This window comes from Hyperolius riggenbachi, chromosome 10 (genome assembly GCF_040937935.1).
Source record: "Hyperolius riggenbachi isolate aHypRig1 chromosome 10, aHypRig1.pri, whole genome shotgun sequence".
In the NCBI taxonomy this organism is placed as follows: Eukaryota; Metazoa; Chordata; class Amphibia; order Anura; family Hyperoliidae; genus Hyperolius; species Hyperolius riggenbachi.
In genome coordinates this window covers 269,470,533-269,493,030 of record NC_090655.1, presented here as the reverse complement: position 1 = coordinate 269,493,030, position 22,498 = coordinate 269,470,533, and the positions used below count along the sequence as shown (strand labels likewise).

Here is a 22,498-nt window from a genome sequence, read left to right as displayed (position 1 = left end):
ATCTACTTATAGATTTTTTTTTCCTGGCATAGCATAGCTGTCTTTGTTGCTTTAAGAAGCTATCCCCACATATTGAGAATTTTTCCTCTCTCTATTTGATTATTGCTGGGGATTTTAACACAGTGGCCAATCCCCTACTGGACTGCTCCACTCTCTCTCCTTTCACTGTAGTTTCTCTGGAAAACTGAAAGCCCTCATCATAAAGGCTCAATTGCTGGATATCTGGAGAGCTCACAACGTTGGCTGCAGACAGCAATATTTCTTTTCTTGCAGAAGAGACAGAAAGGGAACCTCGAGAGCCACCAATAGTGTAGTGGGGTAAAATCCCAGTAAATAATGTCTGATGATCCTCACAGACAAGGGTTACCGCTAAGGAAACCACTGATTAAATGTGTGGAGAGATTACACCTGACCCCACTCAGGGTAAGAGCTCGCTCTCTGTAGACAGGAGAAAGGGGATAGCGCTCCTCCAGCACAGGGGGACCCAAACACTGGGAAGAAACACTTAAACAGAGGCAACAGTTTTCAATGCATTTTACTCATCGATTGGTGAGTGTTTCTCACCATTCCTCTCTGTTCTCCTCCACATCAATCTTATGCTAGGCTTGATTACATATTTATGTTGTTAGTGATTTCCACTACCTCGACTGCCTCCGATGTTGTCGCCTGTGCTTGGTCTGATCATCATATCCTGACAGTTAATCTCCAGGGTCTCGGGTGACCTTTGTGGACCATGCTAATAGTATGGCGGTTGGGATGAAACTAGAGTAATAATTTTTACATAACATTGAAGGAGACCCCCCCCCCCTCCCCCCCCCCCAGGTTGCACATAAACCAGTTATTAGGGGGATTTTGATTAAAAACAGCCAATCAGGCCCAAAAGCAAATTTTAATTCTTTCTAGAGAATTAGATGGTCTTCACAAAAAAACCTTTTCAGTCTCCTACCCCCGACATTACACATTTAATCTTAAAAGGACCAAGCTTGATTCCTTACTTAATTTAACTCATCAGAGAGACCTAAAATTGTCCAAAGCCAGGTTTCTACTGCGAGACAACAATCCTTCTAGCCAATATGCTTGTAAATTAACGCAATGTTACTAACCATCCCTTAAGCCCAATCTACACGATACGATTCTTTATACGATTCCATTACGATTCTATTTACGATCCGATTAAATCCGACATGTCCGATCGGGATTCGATTCAATTCAATTCGATTTGCCATTGCAAAACAATGACAAATTGAATCCCGATCGGACATGTCTGATTTAACCGGATCGTAAACAGAATCATAATGGAATTGTACAAAGAATCGTATCGTGTAGATGGGGCTTTAGAAATGAGACAACAGCAGCGGTGCTGTGGAGGCCTTTCCTTCTAGCGTGATTGAGATATTTGAGGAATATTACGGAAAGCTCCCGGGACAAGGACCTGCTATTGACTCTTCTGTTCCGGAGACATGGGTGGCTAGTTTACAACTCCCCTCCTTATCTACAGACCAGCAAGAAGCATAGAGGTTGGGAACACACTAAGCAGAAACACTAACGTTGCGGAAAACGCAGAGAAAATGTACATAATGCAAGTCAATGGGTCGCATCTAAAAATGCATATACTTGTGGTTGCATTTTAAAAAATGCTGGATTTGTTGCATATTTTCCCAAAAAAATGCATCAAAAACGCACATAATGAAAGTCAATGGTGACGCAGAGGTATTGCATGTTAGTGCGTTTTGCATGCGTTTTTTTTTTTTTTTTAAACAAGTTTGATGATGTATTTCCGCTCCCTATTGGCTTCCTAGTAATTTGCATAAAACGCATATCAAAAACGCATGCAAAACGCATAGGCATTTGGTATATGAGAACTGCAAATGCATGCAAAACGCAAAAAAAGATGTGCGAGGGAAGAAAATGCAAAACGCGAGGTGACGGTGAGAGGAACAGGAAGGCTCTCTAGGACCCAGAACCTTCCCTCTCCATAGACGACTATCCGTTATTTTTTATTTTTTAATACACTCCAGGTTTGCTTTAAAGATGAACTCCAACCAAGAATGTAACTTTATCCCAATCAGTAGCTGATACCCCCTTTTACATGACAAATCTATTGCATTTCACAAACAGACCATCAGGGGGCGCTGTATGACTGATATTGTGGTGAAACCCCTCCCACAAGAAGCTCTGAGGACCGCAGTACTTCTGGCAAACTACCACAATGTAACAATGTTCACAGACAGGGAATAGCTGCTTACAGCTGGCTGTAACAGCCAAAACAGCTAGCAGCAGCTACATAACCTGCCCACAGTAAAAATGTCACCATGTAATAAATATCAGAATGTAAATCGGGGAGAGGAAAGATTTTACAAAAAGCAAACACTGACTAAATTATTTATACATAATTATTGTAAAAATGAAGCACTTTTTTATTACATTATTTTCACTGGAGTTCCTCTTTAAATGCCCCTATTACTATGGAAGAGGAACACTCCACTATTAAGTCACTAAAAACATCTACCGCTCCTGGCCCAGATGGTTTTACCCCCCTGCTCAGTATAATAAGAAATTTGCTGACATTTTGGTTACTCCCCCCCCCCCCCCCTACAGGGCTCTGGAGTCAGAGTCTGAGTCGGAGCAATTTTGGGTATCTGGAGTTGGAGTCGGTGGTTTCAGCAGCAGCGCTGTACTGGGGACAGCCGTGTGACACGGCTGTCCCCCTGGGTGACACAGAAGCGATCAGCGGTGATAGGCTAAAGCCTATCACAGCCGATCGCAGTGATTGGCTGACTAGGGGACAGATGGAGGGAGGGAAACCATTTAAAGAAATATGTTTTTTTATTTAAATAAAAATAATAAAAATATTTACATAAAAAAAATAAAAAATAAACATAGGGGAAGCGATCAGACCACACCAACAAAGAGCTCTGTTGGTGGGGGAAAAAGGGGGGGGGGGGGGGGGGGGGGGTAATCACTTGTGTGCTGTGTTGTGCGGCCCTGCAGCTTTGCCTTAAAGCTGCAGTGGCCCAATTAAGTAAAAATGGCCTGGTTACTAGGGGGGTTTAACACTACAGTCCTCAAGAAAATCTGTAAGGAAAAAAATGCCCCCTTGGGAGGGTCCTCTTCAGACTCTGAGATCCAGCGAGGGCAGCCCCTGAATATCGTTCAGCAATATTTACCAAGCCTCGCTCCTGCACAGCCGCAGTACAAGCTTCTCCTGGGGCTCTGGTGGAAACAGCCAAGGTTGATCAGGTCTGCTCTACTGCGCAGAGTGGAAGCTTGTAGTGTGGCTGCGCAGGAGCGAGGCTTGCTAAATATTGCTGCACGCTGTTCAGGGGCTGCTTGCGCTGGATCCTCGAGTCTGAAGAGGGTGGGGGAAGACTCATTAGGATCCAGAGGCCTTCCGTTCCTGAGGTAGGTACCCCATTGCGCCACTTTTTTTCTTTACAGATTTTCTTTAACCACTTCATGACAACAGGACGTATATATATGTCCAGTGAAATTGTGGAGAGTGCACCACCAGTTTGTTTCTAAATGAGGCACATGTGGTATAATTTTCATTTTACATTTTGGTGTGTCTTAAAGCTTGGACCCACGTCACATAAGAAATAGGTAGGGACAAACTCAAAACATAAAAAGTCATTTTCAATACTATGATCAAACTTGGGAAAGTTGCAGATAAACTACAAGAGAGGTAGTAGAATAGAGTTTAGAGAGCTTTAGTGTTGAGGTCCATGTCATGTGTATTCTTTTTAGTCACAAACTGAATCAAAAGCAATAACATATTCTATACCAAAATAAAATACATGTAAAATGAATACAAAGTTACAGAATATAAAAGAAAAACATATATGGTTACCTTAGGTACTCTGCTTTTTAAATAGGTATGCCATGAGGGTATATTATTATTATATTTGCAAATAAGGTCTTGAAATCCTGAATAGTGTAATGAGAAAGCAAAAAAAAAACAGAAAAAGACAACACCTTATTTCCAAATACAATAATGTCACTATACATTGAACTAGGAACATAATCTAAATGTTGAAATAACCAGGATGGATGAGCAAATAACATGTGTGGGCTTAACTTATAGTTGGCACTGTTTATTGTAAAGCTATACTGGATCTAAATGGAGAAATTGCGTGTTTTGTTTTCTATTTTTTTCCCTTATTTTCCCTTTAAAATGAATAGAAAATAAGGTAATTACTAAACAAAACTATCACACACTAAAAGCCTAATTTGTTCTGGAAAAAAAACAATATTTACATCATTTAGGTGTGATAAGTAGTAATAAAGTTATTGGCGAATGAATGGGAGCAGCGCTGATGTGAAAATTGCTTTTGTCCTGAAGTGGTTAATAAATATATCTAGGTTTTCGCCAAGATCCTGGCTCTGAGATTGGGGTTGGTAGTTGGGCACTTGGTTAGAGACAACCAGATGGGTTTGTTCCAGGACGGCAGGGATATGATAACGTAAGACTTGCTGTTCATATAGTACAAGATGCTAAGCTAACAAATCCCAGGTTACTGCTGTTGGATCTAGATATCAGTAAGGACTGCAACTCTGTTTATTGGCAGTATATGGCTACTTCATTCTGGAGTGTCTGGCTCTCTTGCCCATAATATTGGCCTTTATAGCCCCGCATGATAATCAAGGTTTCTCACCAGTGTGAGATCTCTCATGTGTGATGAGCTGTGATTTATGTCTAAAACATTTCCCACACTCAGCACATGAATAGGGCTTCTCACCAGTGTGAGATCTCGCATGGCTGACAAGCCCCGATTTCTGACCAAAACCTTTCCCACACACTCCGCATAAATAGGGCTTTTCACCAGTGTGAGATTTCCCATGTCTGACAAGCTCGGATTTCTCTACAAAACATTTCCCACACTCAGCACATGGATAGGGCTTCTCACCAGTGTGATATCGCTCATGTCTGACAAGATGAAATTTCCGAACAAAACATTTCCCACACTCAGCACATGAATAGGGCTTCACACCAGTGTGACATCTCTCATGTTCAACAAGGTGTGTTTTTCGCACAAAACGTTTCCCACACTCAGCACATGAATATGTCTTCTCACCAGTGTGACATCTCATATGGTTGTAAAGGTTTGACTGATGCCCAAAACATTTATCACACTGAGCACATGAATAGGGCTTCTCACCAGTATGAGTACTCTTGTGTATGATAAACTGTGATTTATTCCCATAACACTTCCCACACTCAGCACATGAATAGGGCCTCTCACCAGTGTGGGATCTCTCATGTATGAGGAGTTGTGATTTCCATACAAAACATTTTCCACACTCAGCACATGAATAGAGATTTTCACCAGTGTGAGATCTCTCATGACTAACAAGCTGTGATCTACATGCAAAACATTTCCCACACTTAGCACATGAATAGGGCTTCTCACCAGTGTGAGATCTATCATGACTAACAAGCTGTGATTTCTGACCAAAACATTTCCCACACTTTCCACATGAATAGGGCTTCTCACCACTGTGAATTTGCACATGTCTGATAAGCACTGATTTCTCTGCAAAACATCTCCCACACTCAGTACAAGAAAATGGCTTTTCACCAGTGTGAGATTTCTCATGTCTGGCCAGATGAAATTTCCTAACAAAACATTTCCCACACTCAGCACATGAATAGGGCTTCACACCAGTGTGACATCTCTCATGTTCAATAAGGTGTGCTTTTCGCAGAAAACATATCCCACACTCAGCACATGAATGGGGCTTCTCACCAGTGTGACATTTCACATGTTTGTGAAGGCTTGAATGAAGACCAAAGCACTTCCCACACTCAGCACATGAATAGGGCCTCTCACCAGTATGAGATCTCTCATGTCTGACAAGCTGTGATTTACTACGAAAACATTTCTCACACTCAGCACATGAATAGGGCTTCTCTCCAGTGTGAGATCTCTCATGTTCAACAAGGTGTGTTTTTCGCAGAAAACATTTCCCACACTCAGCACATGAATAGGGCCTCTCACCAGTGTGAGATCTCTCATGACTGACAAAGTCTGCTTTATGTCTAAAACATTTCCCACACTCAGCACATGAATATGGCTTCTCACCAGTGTGAGATCTCTCATGACTGACAAGATGTGATTTCCACACAAAACATTTCCCACACCAGGAACAGCAAAAAGAGCCTCCAGCAGGGGGAGAGCTGTGCTGGGTATGAGGCCCCTCAGGGTTAGACAGGTGAGGGGAGTCTCGGGGGATATTTGGGGTAACCAGGTTATCTGCAGGAGCCTCTTGTCCAGTGACATCATCCGTTGTACAGTCTGTGGATACAGAGAGACGAGTCTCTGAGAGGTTCCTGATGCCGGGACTCCGCCCTGCAAATAGAGAAACATCATCACTTCCTGTTAGAGAATTCTGAGGGGAGGAACAATTATCATTAGGGATGGTCAGTGAGCTGCTGATAATTCAAAGTTGATGCAAAGTTAATGCAGTTTAGAAATGGACCAGATGCAACCGCTGCATAACTTCGCATATAATTAGCATACAATTTACACCAGCTCAGAGTTGTCAATGATCATCAGAGGTAATCAGGCTCACAGAGAACTGCAGAAGGTTGTGCTCATTACAGGCGGCCAATCACATGACAACTGTGCCTTGCATGCAAATGTTATGTAGTTTGGAATTCAGCCAATCAAATGCATTTCCTGACAAATGATTATCTGCATACAATTTGCATTACATTAGCATATAAGTCAGATGACATAAGTCATCTCATTGCCCCCCCCCTCCCCCTACACATAAAGAGTTGGCCATACATGGAAAAGCAGTAAGTTGTAGAGCTTGATGAGACAATGGAAGCAATGTGTTACTCCTGTGACAACAGACCTCTATGTACTTATAGCAAGAAATCTGTGTTATGTGTGTAGAGCAATGTGGTGTCACTTACACATTCTTATTACCGCTGTGTCCTCGTGTCACTCATATGCCTCTTGTAATGTACAGTTATCTCTCTCTTGTCCCCAATTGTGCAAATAAAGATACTGTGACGTTACACGGCACTAAATTATAGGAGCTGCGAGGTGGAGGAATTATCCATTTATGTCATGGAGACCCCAAACCACAATACTTCTGTAGCTGGATATAAATACATACATATATACTCCTCTACAGCTTTTACAGCTGGCACAAATCCTAAAATAAATCTGCACTGTTTCTACTTCCTGATTCATGGAAGCAGAGATATTGTTAATATCCTGTGCTTTCAAATGAGCTTTTCTGCCATCTCTGCTGTGGCAGTCATGTGACACAGGGGAGAGATCAAATTTCAACTTGTGATAACAGACAAAGGAGGAGAAATTAAACAGTCTAAACTCTTTAAATACATACAGGGGACATTTCTCTGTTTTCCTTCTGTGCTGTGCAAGAGTTCAGGTCCACTTTAAATGATTATTGACTACTTATTGGTTCAGGTCTAAAAAGTCGACAATCAAGATTGGAAGTAGTGGATACATTTCACTATAAACAGAATTATTATAGCTTAACAGGTTTACCTCTGGAAAAAATATGCAACACTCAAAAGTTGAAATTTATAAAACTCTACTGATATAAAAATAGATAAAGCATATATCTATACAATATATATATATATATATATATATATATATATATATATATATATATATATATATATATAATTTGTGATTTAAATGAGGCTTAACCTCCCTAGCGTTCAATTTCCCCAGGATTTCTGTGCAAAAAGTGATAAAATGTATTTTTAAAACTTTTTTTTTTCCTGTAACTTGCCAAAATGTGTCAAGCAAGGGTCTAGTATACAGTGCAGGAGAGCATTGATGTGTATGGACGTTTATACTGTTCACAGCATGTTTTTATGGACGGATATATCTGTCCATACAGCTAAAGAGGTTGCCTCAGCTGTGCGGCTGGGAGAGAGGAGGTTAGTTACCCATAAGTCCGTCTTCTTCCTGCGTTCCAAATGTCTTGCATGCATCCTATGGGACGCGTTGCAAGACTCACTACCGTGCACTTCCGCCTTCCAGCTTGAAGGAGGAAGTGTGCGGTAGTGAGTCTTGCAATGGGTCCCATACGATGCATGCAAGACATTTGGAACGCAGGGAGATGATGGACTTATGGGTAGCTAACCCCCTCTCTTCCAGCCGCACAGCTGAGGCAATTAAGCCTCATTTAAATCACAAATTCGAGTCCTTAGGGCAGGGGTCTCAAACTCAATTTACCTTGGGGCCGCAGGAGGCAAAGTCAGGATGAGGCTGGGCCGCATAAGGGATTTCACGTGTCCCCACCGCAAAACGAGGGCTGCAGAGCCCCCAAATCGCCCGGGGGGCAATCCGCCGGCATTTCCTGGAAAGGGCAGAGCTTCCAGCTGTAGCTCTGCCCCTCCTGAGGTCAATCGCGGCGGATCGCCGCCTTTGCCCGCCCCTTTCACTCTTCCTTCACAGAGGGGCGGGGAGAGGTGGCGATCCGTGCGGCGATTGACGTCAGGTGGGGCAGAGCTACAGCTGGAAGCTCTGCCCCTCAGCGCAGTCGTGGATGTTTGCCCGGGGGATTTGGGGGCTCTGCAGCCCTCGTTTAGCAGCGGGATGTGGCGGATTACTTGGGAGCACTGAGGGCTCGTTTCCACCATAGCGAATCCGCATGCGGCGCCGACATGCGGATTCGCTTGGTACATTGAAGTGGCCTGGGGCTGTTTCCATATGTGCGGCGTGCGGGAGCGATTTGGCGGCGGGCCAAATCTGCACGACGGGACCCACAGAATTCGCCTGCGTCGGGAATCCATGCGAATCGCCGCTAATGTATTTAATAGGAAAAACGCATGCGTTTTTTACATGCGTTTTTACCCACGATTCGCGTGCGATTTTGCACCTTTTTCAATGTTATTTTGCCCTGGCAGAGTCATGGTTAATTTCGCATGGCACCCTGCCATGCGAAATCGCACGCGAAATCGCGGGTAAAGACGCATGCGGAAACGCATCCGCATGCGTTTTTACAAGCGTCGGGATGCCGGCGGAATCGCGTCGCAACAGTGGAAACGGGCCCTTAAGCGAACTATAAGGTAAAATAGGCAAAAATAGTTCGCTTCCGTGTATCTTTTGCTTTTGCCGGCAGGGGCCACAAAATATTGTATCGAGGGCTGCAAATGGCCCGCGGGCCGCGAGTTTGAGACCCCTGCCTTAGGGGCTCATGAGGCTATGCCTATTGGTATATAAAAAAATGACATAAAAAGTTATCCAAAAACTTAAAATGATGAAGCTTTAAAATTATAAGCCTTTAGCCTTTATACCAGTGCTGGGCAAACTACCCATAGGCCTCAATTCAGTTTAGTCTACTGATGGTTTGGTCAGTTGCATCAAAGGGGAATTCACTATAACCAAATTTTTTATACTTTTTTTTTTAGAACTGGTCTAAACCACTTGGTAATTAGGTCGGTAAAGCAGGGGAAATGATCAAAAGAAGCAATTCACAGAAGAGTAGCTATGACTGACATCCTACTCCTTTTATGAGCTCTCCTCTGCATACACTTAAACTCCTGCATATAAAGGTTCCATTCTCACATCTAACGTACCCCACAGAATTACTTTACCTACAGAAATCAGCTGGTGTAATCTCTGTCAGAAAAAGTGGGCGTGGTTACTCCTTGTTTGCCTTTGTGAATTGTGAAATTACTGAATGTTAGACCAGGTCTAAAAACAGGTCTAAAACCTTACACCAAACCATCAGTAGACTAAAAACCATCTGCAGACTAGTCTAAACTGCTTAGTGAATTGAGGCCATACTAACAGGCCGTCACTTGACAGGCATCACATGACACGTCAGCGTATTACACATTGGCTGCCAGCATGCGGTACACTGGCGTGTCATGTGACGCGTGTCACGTGATGGCCTGTGACTATGTAGACACGACGTAGGAAGCACCTGCTCGCGACTGTGCAGGTAAGGAGGGGGAAAGAGAAAGGAGGAGGCCAGGCATGTTAGTAATGCAGCCTGCGGTCTGCACGAAGTTTCCCCAGGCCTGGTTTATACACTGCTCAAAAAATAAAGTGAACACTTGAACAACACAATGTAACTCCAAGTCAATAACACTTCTGTGAAATCAAACTGTCCACTTAGGTAGCAGCACCGATTGACAATCAGTTTCACGTGTTGTTGTGCAAATGGAATAAACAACAGGTGGAAATTATTAGCAATTAGCCAGACATCCCCAATAAAGGAGTGGTTCTGCAGGTGGTGACCACACACCACTTCTCAGTTCCTATGCTTTCTGGCTGATGTTTTGGTCACTTTTGAATGCTGAAGGTGCTTTCACTCTAGTGGTAGCATGAGATGGAGTCTACAACCTACACAAGTGGCTCAGGTAGTGCAGCTCATCCAGGATGGCACATCAATGCGAGCTGTGGCAAGAGGGTTTGCTGTGTCTGTCCGCGTAGTGTCCAGAGCTTGGAGGCGCTATCAGGAGATAGGCCAGTACATAAGGAGATATGGAGGAGGCCGTAAGATGGCAACAACCCAGCAGCAGGACCACCACCTCCACCTTTGTGCAAGGAGGAACAGGAGGGACACTGCCAGGGCCCTGCAAAATGACCTCCAGCCGGCCACAAATGTGCATGTGTCTGCTCAAACGGTCAGACACAGACTGCATGAGGGTGGTATGAGGGCCCGACATCCACGGGTGGAGGTTGTGCTTACAGCCCAACGCTGTGCAGGACGACCAAGACTGGCAAATTCGCTACTGGTGCCCTGTGCTCTTCACAGATGAAAGCAGGTTCACACTGAGTGCATGTGACAGACGTAACAGAGTTTGGAGAAGCCATGGAGAACGTTCTGCTGCCTGTAACATCCTCCAGCATGACCATTTTGGCAGTGGATCAGTAATGGTGCGTGGTGGCATTTCTTTGGGGGGCCCTACAGCACTCCATATGCTCCCCAGAGGTAGCCTGACTGCCATTAGGGACCGAGATGAGATCCTTGGACCCCTTGGGAGACCATATGCTGGTGCAGTTGGCCCTGGGTTCCTCCTAATGCAAGACAAGGCTAGACCTCATGTGGCTGGAATGTGTCAGCAGTTCCTGCAAGATGAAGGCATTGACGATATGGATACCAATTGAACACATCTGGGACATCATGTCTCGCTGAACCACAGACTATCCAGGAGTTGGTGGATGCTTTAGTCCAGGTTTGGGAGGAGATCCCTCAGGAGACCATCTGCCACCTCATCAGGAGCATGCTCAGGCGTTGTAGGGAGGTCATACAGGCACATGGAGGCTACACACACTACCAAGCCTCATTTTGTCTTGTTTTAAGGAAATTACATCAAAGTTGGCTCAGCCTGTAGTGTTTTTTCCACTTTAATTTTGAGTGCGACTCCAAATCCAGACCTCCATTGATAATTTCTGTGTGATTTTGTTGTCAGCACATTCAGCTATGTAAGGAACAAACTATTTAATAAGAATATTATATTCATTCAGAACTAGGATGTCTTATTTTTGTGTTCCCTTTATTTTTTTTGAACAGTGTATATGCTATGGTCGATAAATCGCCAAGAATGGTGCATATTACCTCTCTTGGATCCAGAATCACAGTGGCAGGCAGTCTCTATTTCAGTCAGGCCTTAGTCGAGTTTTCAGGCTCAATGATAAAAATATGCAGCCAGCTAGGCCTTTTTATATTGAATGTTTCTAAGTTGGAGTCTTTTTAGGGGGTTTTCAATGACACACAACCATTACTTATTTTTGTTTACATTCTCTAAATTATGATATTTTCAGATTATCAGAGCAGTTGCATATATACATACACTTATTGTCATCTGGCTTATTTTACATAAACTCTATTTTTTTGGTCATAATAACATTATAGGAACTATATGTAGAGTGAACACCGCTGCATCTCACCACACTCCACGACAGTGCACGACCTGGTCAGCAAGTCCAATAATCATGAGCAAAAAGAAATGGTCCGCACTTGTCAATGAAGGTTTCCTTTATTGTTGGACATATCCAAAACATCCGAGGCAAACATCAGATAGCTGACATGTTTCGGACTAACTGTCCTTAATCATAGCTATGATTAAGGACAGTTAGTCCAATAACATTATAAACATAGAACACCAGAGTGGCGTTGCTAGGTCAATTGATTCGGGGCTCCTGACACGAACCAAAGCTTGAGTGCCCCTCTCCTCTCTCCTCACTAGATGTGCCTTCAAACTGATATTTAACCACTTCAGCCTACAGTGTTGTTCACCTTATGCATCCGAGCAACTTTCACCTCCCATTCATTCGCCAATAACTTTATAACTACTTATCACAATTATTTGACCTATATCTTGTTTTTTCCACCACTAATTAGGCCTTCTTTGGGTGGTACATTTTGCTAAGCATTATTTTTTTCTAAATCCATTTTAACAGGAAGATTAAGAAAGAAATGGAGAAAATTAATTATTTCTCAGTTTTTGGCCATTATAGTTTGAAATGAATACATGCTACCGTAATTAAAACTCATGTATTTTATTTGCCCATTAGTCCCGGTTATTACACAGTTTAACCATTTCAGCCGCCCAGACGTGATCCTCACGTCCAGGCGGCTGCTCTGCTGCGGCGCCGCGCTCCCGTGCGCAATTGCGGGCGTGCCCCCGTGCTGTCCCCCGGTAGCCCTGGGATCAGTGAACGGGAACATGGTTCCCGATCACCGATCTGTGTACCCAGTAGAAAAACCGAAGCGCTCTTACTAGAGGCTTCAGTCTTTCTGCAAATAAAATTTTCCGCGTCCTCCTTGTGCTTCTGCATATTTAAAAAAATCAGATCCTTAGGTAACTATTTGTGTTGTTTTTTTTTAATTGTAATTTTTTTTTTATTAAAAAATATATTTGGGTAATTTTTGGTGTGGGAGGTAAACAGCTAATTTTAAATGTAATTATTTAATACAAAAAATGTATGAGTGTGTAGTTGACAACTTGGCCACAAGATAGCCACAGTCAAAAAGTCCTGAAAGCGAACCATAACGCTTCCAGGTACTAGAAAGAGGACGGGAAACTTTTTTTTGTGCAGAAAGACCGCGGTCTCTGATGAGAGACCGCCGGTTTTTCTGCGGCGGACTTAGATGGGTGAATGGGAACAATATTCCCATTCACTGATCGGGATGCTAACGGCAGGTGGCGGGAATGCGCGCGATTGTGCGCCTCAGGCAGTAGGAGCAGCAGAGTCTATCTGGACGGATATATCCATCCAGATAGACTGAAGTGGTTAACAGGCATCTTGCCTGTCTCTAAAGTGCAGCGCTACAGATTAGAGAGAAGTAGCGGGCAGTGGTGCAGATTGCATTTTCTCTTCACTAGTTGCAAGGAAGTCCTCCTGGGTGCCAAAAGTTTTGGCTCGGAGGAACGGAGCGCACAGACAAGACATTGGAAAGAATGCAGCCACCTGACCCGATGTCTGCAGCAGAAGTTGCCCAGCCGTGTCCTCAGGTCTGTTTGCACAGCAAGCTCTCCTCCTGCCGAGTATCGTCCACCTCCTTCCTTCTCTTTTAATTCTTTCTGTGGAAAGCTCTGGAATAACAAGGGGCATGCTTGTGCTTTCAGAGACTAGTCACTAGCACTAGGTCACTTGCAGTATAAAAGAAATAATAAAATATGCAGCTTCTCAGCATAATCTGAAGTGGAGGATATGCTGAGCCTTATGGATCCACAACGGCTGCATATGTCTTACAGATTTTGTAAGTCACCCCTACTGTGACCAATCTGTATACAGTAATGTACAGTGACCATTATCAGCTTATTACAGGCTGGTAACACTAAGTCACTCGTACTGTGACCAATCTGTGTACAGTAATATACAGTGACCATTATCAGCTTATTACAGGCCAGTAACACTAAGTCACCCCTACTGTGACCAATCTGTGTACAGTAATGTACAGTGACCATTATCAGCTTATTACAGGCCGGTAACACTAAGTCACCCCAACTGTGACCAATCTGTATACAGTAATGTGCAGTGACCATTATCAGCTTATTACAGGCCGGTAACACTAAGTCACCCCTACTGTGACCAATCTGTGTGCAGTAATGTGCAGTGACCATTATCAGCTTATTACAGGCCGGTAACACTAAGTCACCCCTACTGTGACCAATCTGTGTACAGTAATGTACAGTGACCATTATCAGCTTATTACAGGCCGGTAACACTAAGTCACCCCTACTGTGACCAGTCTGTGTACAGTAATGTACAGTGACCATTATTAGCTTATTGCAGGCCAGTAACACTAAGTCACCCCTACTGTGACCAATCTGTGTACAGTAATGTACAGTGACCATTATCAGCTTATTACAGGCCAGTAACACTAAGTCACCCCTACTGTGACCAATCTGTATACAGTAATGTACAGTGACCATTATCAGCTTATTACAGGCCGGTAACACTAAGTCACCCCAACTGTGACCAATCTGTATACAGTAATGTACAGTGACCATTATCAGCTTATTACAGGCCGGTAACACTAAGTCACCCCTACTGTGACCAATCTATGTGCAGTAACCATTATCAGCTTATTACAGGCCGGTAACACTAAGTCACCCCTACTGTGACCAATCTGTGTACAGTAATGTACAGTGACCATTATCAGCTTATTACAGGTCGGTAACACTAAGTCACCCCTACTGTGACCAACCTGTGTACAGTAATGTACAGTGACCATTATCAGCTTATTACAGGCCGGTAACACTAAGTCACCCCTACTGTGACCAATCTGTGTACAGTAATGTACAGTGACCATTATCAGGTTATTACAGGCCAGTAACACTAAGTCACCTCTACTGTGACCAATCTGTGTACAGTAATGTACAGTGACCATTAGCAGCTTATTACAGGCCGGTAACACTAAGTCACCCCTACTGTGACCAATCTGTGTACAGTAATGTACAGTGACCATTATCAGCTTATTACAGGCCGGTAACACTAAGTCACCCCAACTGTGACCAATCTGTATACAGTAATGTGCAGTGACCATTATCAGCTTATTACAGGCCGGTAACACTAAGTCACCCCTACTGTGACCAATCTGTGTGCAGTAATGTGCAGTGACCATTATCAGCTTATTACAGGCCGGTAACACTAAGTCACCCCTACTGTGACCAATCTGTGTACAGTAATGTACAGTGACCATTATCAGCTTATTACAGGCCGGTAACACTAAGTCACCCCTACTGTGACCAGTCTGTGTACAGTAATGTACAGTGACCATTATTAGCTTATTGCAGGCCAGTAACACTAAGTCACCCCTACTGTGACCAATCTGTGTACAGTAATGTACAGTGACCATTATCAGCTTATTACAGGCCAGTAACACTAAGTCACCCCTACTGTGACCAATCTGTATACAGTAATGTACAGTGACCATTATCAGCTTATTACAGGCCGGTAACACTAAGTCACCCCAACTGTGACCAATCTGTATACAGTAATGTACAGTGACCATTATCAGCTTATTACAGGCCGGTAACACTAAGTCACCCCTACTGTGACCAATCTATGTGCAGTAACCATTATCAGCTTATTACAGGCCGGTAACACTAAGTCACCCCTACTGTGACCAATCTGTGTACAGTAATGTACAGTGACCATTATCAGCTTATTACAGGTCGGTAACACTAAGTCACCCCTACTGTGACCAACCTGTGTACAGTAATGTACAGTGACCATTATCAGCTTATTACAGGCCGGTAACACTAAGTCACCCCTACTGTGACCAATCTGTGTACAGTAATGTACAGTGACCATTATCAGGTTATTACAGGCCAGTAACACTAAGTCACCTCTACTGTGACCAATCTGTGTACAGTAATGTACAGTGACCATTAGCAGCTTATTACAGGCCGGTAACACTAAGTCACCCCTACTGTGACCAATCTGTGTACAGTAATGTACAGTGACCATTATCAGCTTATTACAGGCCAGTAACACTAAGTCACCCCAACTGTGACCAATCTGTATACAGTAATGTACAGTGACCATTATCAGCTTATTACAGGCCGGTAACACTAAGTCACCCCTACTGTGACCAATCTATGTGCAGTAATGTGCAGTGACCATTATCAGCTTATTACAGGCCGGTAACACTAAGTCACCCCTACTGTGACCAATCTGTGTACAGTAATGTACAGTGACCATTATCAGCTTATTACAGGCCAGTAACACTAAGTCACCCCTACTGTGACCAATCTGTATACAGTAATGTACAGTGACCATTATCAGCTTATTACAGGCCGGTAACACTAAGTCACCCCAACTGTGACCAATCTGTATACAGTAATGTACAGTGACCATTATCAGCTTATTACAGGCCGGTAACACTAAGTCACCCCTACTGTGACCAATCTATGTGCAGTAACCATTATCAGCTTATTACAGGCCGGTAACACTAAGTCACCCCTACTGTGACCAATCTGTGTACAGTAATGTACAGTGACCATTATCAGCTTATTACAGGTCGGTAACACTAAGTCACCCCTACTGTGACCAACCTGTGTACAGTAATGTACAGTGACCATTATCAGCTTATTACAGGCCGGTAACACTAAGTCACCCCTACTGTGACCAATCTGTGTACAGTAATGTACAGTGACCATTATCAGGTTATTACAGGCCAGTAACACTAAGTCACCTCTACTGTGACCAATCTGTGTACAGTAATGTACAGTGACCATTAGCAGCTTATTACAGGCCGGTAACACTAAGTCACCCCTACTGTGACCAATCTGTGTACAGTAATGTACAGTGACCATTATCAGCTTATTACAGGCCGGTAACACTAAGTCACCCCTACTGTGACCAGTCTGTGTACAGTAATGTACAGTGACCATTATTAGCTTATTGCAGGCCAGTAACACTAAGTCACCCCTACTGTGACCAATCTGTATACAGTAATGTGCAGTGACCATTATCAGCTTATTACAGGCCGGTAACACTAAGTCACCCCTACTGTGACCAGTCTGTGTACAGTAATGTACAGTGACCATTATCAGCTTATTACAGGCCGGTAACACTAAGTCACCCCAACTGTGACCAATCTGTATACAGTAATGTGCAGTGACCATTATCAGCTTATTACAGGCCGGTAACACTAAGTCACCCCTACTGTGACCAATCTGTGTGCAGTAATGTGCAGTGACCATTATCAGCTTATTACAGGCCGGTAACACTAAGTCACCCCTACTGTGACCAATCTGTGTACAGTAATGTACAGTGACCATTATCAGCTTATTACAGGCCGGTAACACTAAGTCACCCCTACTGTGACCAGTCTGTGTACAGTAATGTACAGTGACCATTATTAGCTTATTGCAGGCCAGTAACACTAAGTCACCCCTACTGTGACCAATCTGTGTACAGTAATGTACAGTGACCATTATCAGCTTATTACAGGCCGGTAACACTAAGTCACCCCAACTGTGACCAATCTGTATACAGTAATGTACAGTGACCATTATCAGCTTATTACAGGCCGGTAACACTAAGTCACCCCTACTGTGACCAATCTATGTGCAGTAACCATTATCAGCTTATTACAGGCCGGTAACACTAAGTCACCCCTACTGTGACCAATCTGTGTACAGTAATGTACAGTGACCATTATCAGCTTATTACAGGTCGGTAACACTAAGTCACCCCTACTGTGACCAACCTGTGTACAGTAATGTACAGTGACCATTATCAGCTTATTACAGGCCGGTAACACTAAGTCACCCCTACTGTGACCAATCTGTGTACAGTAATGTACAGTGACCATTATCAGGTTATTACAGGCCAGTAACACTAAGTCACCTCTACTGTGACCAATCTGTGTACAGTAATGTACAGTGACCATTAGCAGCTTATTACAGGCCGGTAACACTAAGTCACCCCTACTGTGACCAATCTGTGTACAGTAATGTACAGTGACCATTATCAGCTTATTACAGGCCAGTAACACTAAGTCACCCCAACTGTGACCAATCTGTATACAGTAATGTACAGTGACCATTATCAGCTTATTACAGGCCGGTAACACTAAGTCACCCCTACTGTGACCAATCTATGTGCAGTAATGTGCAGTGACCATTATCAGCTTATTACAGGCCGGTAACACTAAGTCACCCCTACTGTGACCAATCTGTGTACAGTAATGTACAGTGACCATTATCAGCTTATTACAGGTCGGTAACACTAAGTCACCATTACTGTGACCAACCTGTGTACAGTAATGTACAGTGACCATTATCAGCTTATTACAGGCCGGTAACACTAAGTCACCCCTACTGTGACCAATCTATGTGCAGTAATGTGCAGTGACCATTATCAGCTTATTACAGGCCGGTAACACTAAGTCACCCCTACTGTGACCAGTCTGTGTACAGTAATGTACAGTGACCATTATTAGCTTATTGCAGGCCAGTAACACTAAGTCACCCCTACTGTGACCAATCTGTGTACAGTAATGTACAGTGACCATTATCAGCTTATTACAGGCCAGTAACACTAAGTCACCCCTACTGTGACCAATCTGTATACAGTAATGTACAGTGACCATTATCAGCTTATTACAGGCCGGTAACACTAAGTCACCCCAACTGTGACCAATCTGTATACAGTAATGTACAGTGACCATTATCAGCTTATTACAGGCCGGTAACACTAAGTCACCCCTACTGTGACCAATCTATGTGCAGTAATGTGCAGTGACCATTATCAGCTTATTACAGGCCGGTAACACTAAGTCACCCCTACTGTGACCAATCTGTGTACAGTAATGTACAGTGACCATTATCAGCTTATTACAGGTCGGTAACACTAAGTCACCCTTACTGTGACCAACCTGTGTACAGTAATGTACAGTGACCATTATCAGCTTATTACAGGCCGGTAACACTAAGTCACCCCTACTGTGACCAATCTATGTGCAGTAATGTGCAGTGACCATTATCAGCTTATTACAGGCCGGTAACACTAAGTCACCCCTACTGTGACCAACCTGTGTACAGTAATGTACAGTGACCATTATCAGTTTATTACAGGCCAGTAACACTAAGTCACCCCTACTGTGACCAGTCTGTGTACAGTAATGTACAGTGACCATTATTAGCTTATTGCAGGCCAGTAACACTAAGTCACCCCTACTGTGACCAATCTGTGTACAGTAATGTACAGTGACCATTATCAGCTTATTACAGGCCAGTAACACTAAGTCACCCCTACTGTGACCAATCTGTATACAGTAATGTACAGTGACCATTATCAGCTTATTACAGGCCGGTAACACTAAGTCACCCCAACTGTGACCAATCTGTATACAGTAATGTACAGTGACCATTATCAGCTTATTACAGGCCGGTAACACTAAGTCACCCCTACTGTGACCAATCTATGTGCAGTAATGTGCAGTGACCATTATCAGCTTATTACAGGCCGGTAACACTAAGTCACCCCTACTGTGACCAATCTGTGTACAGTAATGTACAGTGACCATTATCAGCTTATTACAGGTCGGTAACACTAAGTCACCCTTACTGTGACCAACCTGTGTACAGTAATGTACAGTGACCATTATCAGCTTATTACAGGCCGGTAACACTAAGTCACCCCTACTGTGACCAATCTATGTGCAGTAATGTGCAGTGACCATTATCAGCTTATTACAGGCCGGTAACACTAAGTCACCCCTACTGTGACCAACCTGTGTACAGTAATGTACAGTGACCATTATCAGTTTATTACAGGCCAGTAACACTAAGTCACCCCTACTGTGACCAATCTGTGTGCAGTAATGTACAGTGACCATTATCAGCTTATTATTACAGGCCGGTAACACTAAGTCACCCCTACTGTGACCAATCTATGTACAGTAATGTACAGTGACCATTATCAACTTATTACAGGCCAGTAACATTAATCACCCCTACTGTGACCAATCTGTGTACAGTAATGTACAGTGACCATTATCAGCTTATTACATGCCAGTAACACTAAGTCACCCCTACTGTGACCAATCTGTGTACAGTAATGTACAGTGACCATTATCAGCTTATTATTACAGGCCAGTAACACTAAGTCACCCCTACTGTGACCAATCTATGTACAGTAATGTACAGTGACCATTATCAGCTTATTACAGGCCAGTAACACTAATCACCCCTACTGTGACCAATCTGTGTACAGTAATGTACAGTGACCATTATCAGCTTATTATTACAGGCCAGTAACACTAAGTCACCCCTACTGTGACCAATCTATGTACAGTAATGTACAGTGACCATTATCAGCTTATTACAGGCCAGTAACACTAATCACCCCTACTGTGACCAATCTGTGTACAGTAATGTACAGTGACCATTATCAGCTTATTACAGGCCAGTAACACTGTCACCACCTACTGAGACCAATCTGTGTACAGTAATGTACAGTGACTATTATCAGCCTATTACAGGCCGGTAACACTAAGTCACCCCTACTGTGACCAATCTGTGTACAGTAATGTACAGTGACCATTATCAGCTTATTACAGGCCAGTAACACTGTCACCACCTACTGAGACCAATCTGTGTACAGTAATGTACAGTGACTATTATCAGCATATTACAGGCCGGTAACACTAAGTCACCCCTACTGTGACCAATCTGTGTACAGTAATGTACAGTGACCATTATCAGCTTATTACAGGCCAGTAACACTGTCACCACTTACTGAGACCAATCTGTGTACAGTAATGTACAGTGACTATTATCAGCCTATTACAGGCCGGTAACACTAAGTCACCCCTACTGTGACCAATCTGTGTACAGTAATGTACAGTGACCATTATCAGCTTATTACAGGCCGGTAAAACGAAAGGTGGTCATACATCAGGTGACTTGGCGGGCAACTGACCACCCGATTCAATTATTTTATTCAAATCAGATGAAGATTGGGGCAGCCAAGAGCATGCCTCATCGACTATGCAACCAAATTCTGGCTGAAATCTGATGCATATATCGATCGGAAACGCAGCAAGATGTCAGGCCAATGTGCTTATTGTGCGCGGCAGTAACGGCATGCGATATCAGGATGAGTGGCGAATGTAACAGAACCCCCAAGTGCTCCCCCCGTGTGAAATATGCCCCATGTGCGATTCCTTTACCTGTCAGCGTCCGCTGCTGGCTCCGCCCTCTTCCTCACTGAACTACACAAGGGTAACTTGTAAATTATTTCAGGTAAGCTGGGCCCATAGTCACCAAGAAAACAAACACCACGTCGTGAAGGACTCATATCATGCAAAGCTCACAAGACAGCACATGTACAGGCCTGTCTGCAGCCTACCAATGTACATTTGATTGATCCAGAGCAGCACTGGGTGTTGTGCTTTTGACATCTACTCAACTCACCAAGTTCTGAGGACACAGAACGCTGTCTATGACCCCACAAACACCATCCCCACCGCCAAACCTGGAGGTGGATATTTCATGCTTTGAGGGTGGGCGGGTCCATGTACCATCAAATCTTGGGTGAGCACCTCCTTCCCTTAGCAGGACCAATAAAAATTGTTCATGGATGGGTATTCCAACATGATAAGGACCCAAAAACTACGGCCAAGGCAACAAAGGACTGGCTCAAGAAGAAGCATATAAAGGTCTTGTAGTGGCCTTGCCAGTCCCCAGACCTTAATACAATAGAAAATCTGTGGAGGGAGCTGAACATTCGAGTTACCAAACATCAGCCTCCAAATATTAGCGACTTGACAATCTGCAAAAATGATTCCCTCCGGAGTTGTGTGTAAACCTGGTGGCCAACTATAAGAAATGATTAACCTGATTGCCAAAAAGGGTTTTTCCACCATGTGAGTAATGTGACTGCACAGTTTGCCTGTAATGAGATATAAACACACTATGTACTCAGGGAATGTGAGCAGTAATAGGGGTGTGATGTGTGTAATGTGACTGCACAGTGTGCCTGTAATGAGGTATAAACACACTATGTACACAGGGAATGTGGGAAATAATTGGGGTGTGATGTGTGTAATGTGACTGCACAGTCTGCCTGTAATGAGGTATAAACACACTATGTACACAGGGAATGTGAGAAGTAATAGGGGTGTGATGTGTAATGTGACTGCACAGTGTGCCTGTAATGAGGTATAAACACACTATGTACACAGGGAATGTGGGAAATAATTGGGGTGTGATGTGTGTAATGTGACTGCACAGTCTGCCTGTAATGAGGTATAAACACACTATGTACACAGGGAATGTGAGAAGTAATAGGGGTGTGATGTGTGTAATGTGACTGCACAGTGTGCCTGTAATGAGGTATAACACACTATGTACACAGGGAATGTGAGAAGTAATAGGGGTGTGATGCGTTTCATGTGACTGCACAGTGTGCCTGTAATGAGGTATAAACACACTATGTACACAGGGAATGTGAGAAGTAATAGGGGTATGATGTGTGTAATGTGACTGCACAGTGTGCCTGTAATGAGGTATAAACACACTATGTAC

At 43.5% G+C, this 22,498-nt stretch overlaps 1 protein-coding gene across 1 annotated transcript in view; it reads right to left on the bottom strand.

The window, feature by feature from the left end:
- Positions 1–4,241: 4,241 nt before the first annotated feature.
- Positions 4,242–22,498, bottom strand: part of LOC137537194 (zinc finger protein 850-like) — a 113,236-nt gene continuing 94,979 nt past the window's right edge. The window contains exon 6 of the mRNA XM_068259304.1: positions 4,242–6,347. Coding sequence (XP_068115405.1) covers positions 4,639–6,347 — 1,709 coding nt within the window. The 3' untranslated portion in view covers positions 4,242–4,638. The remainder of the gene's footprint in view (positions 6,348–22,498) is intronic.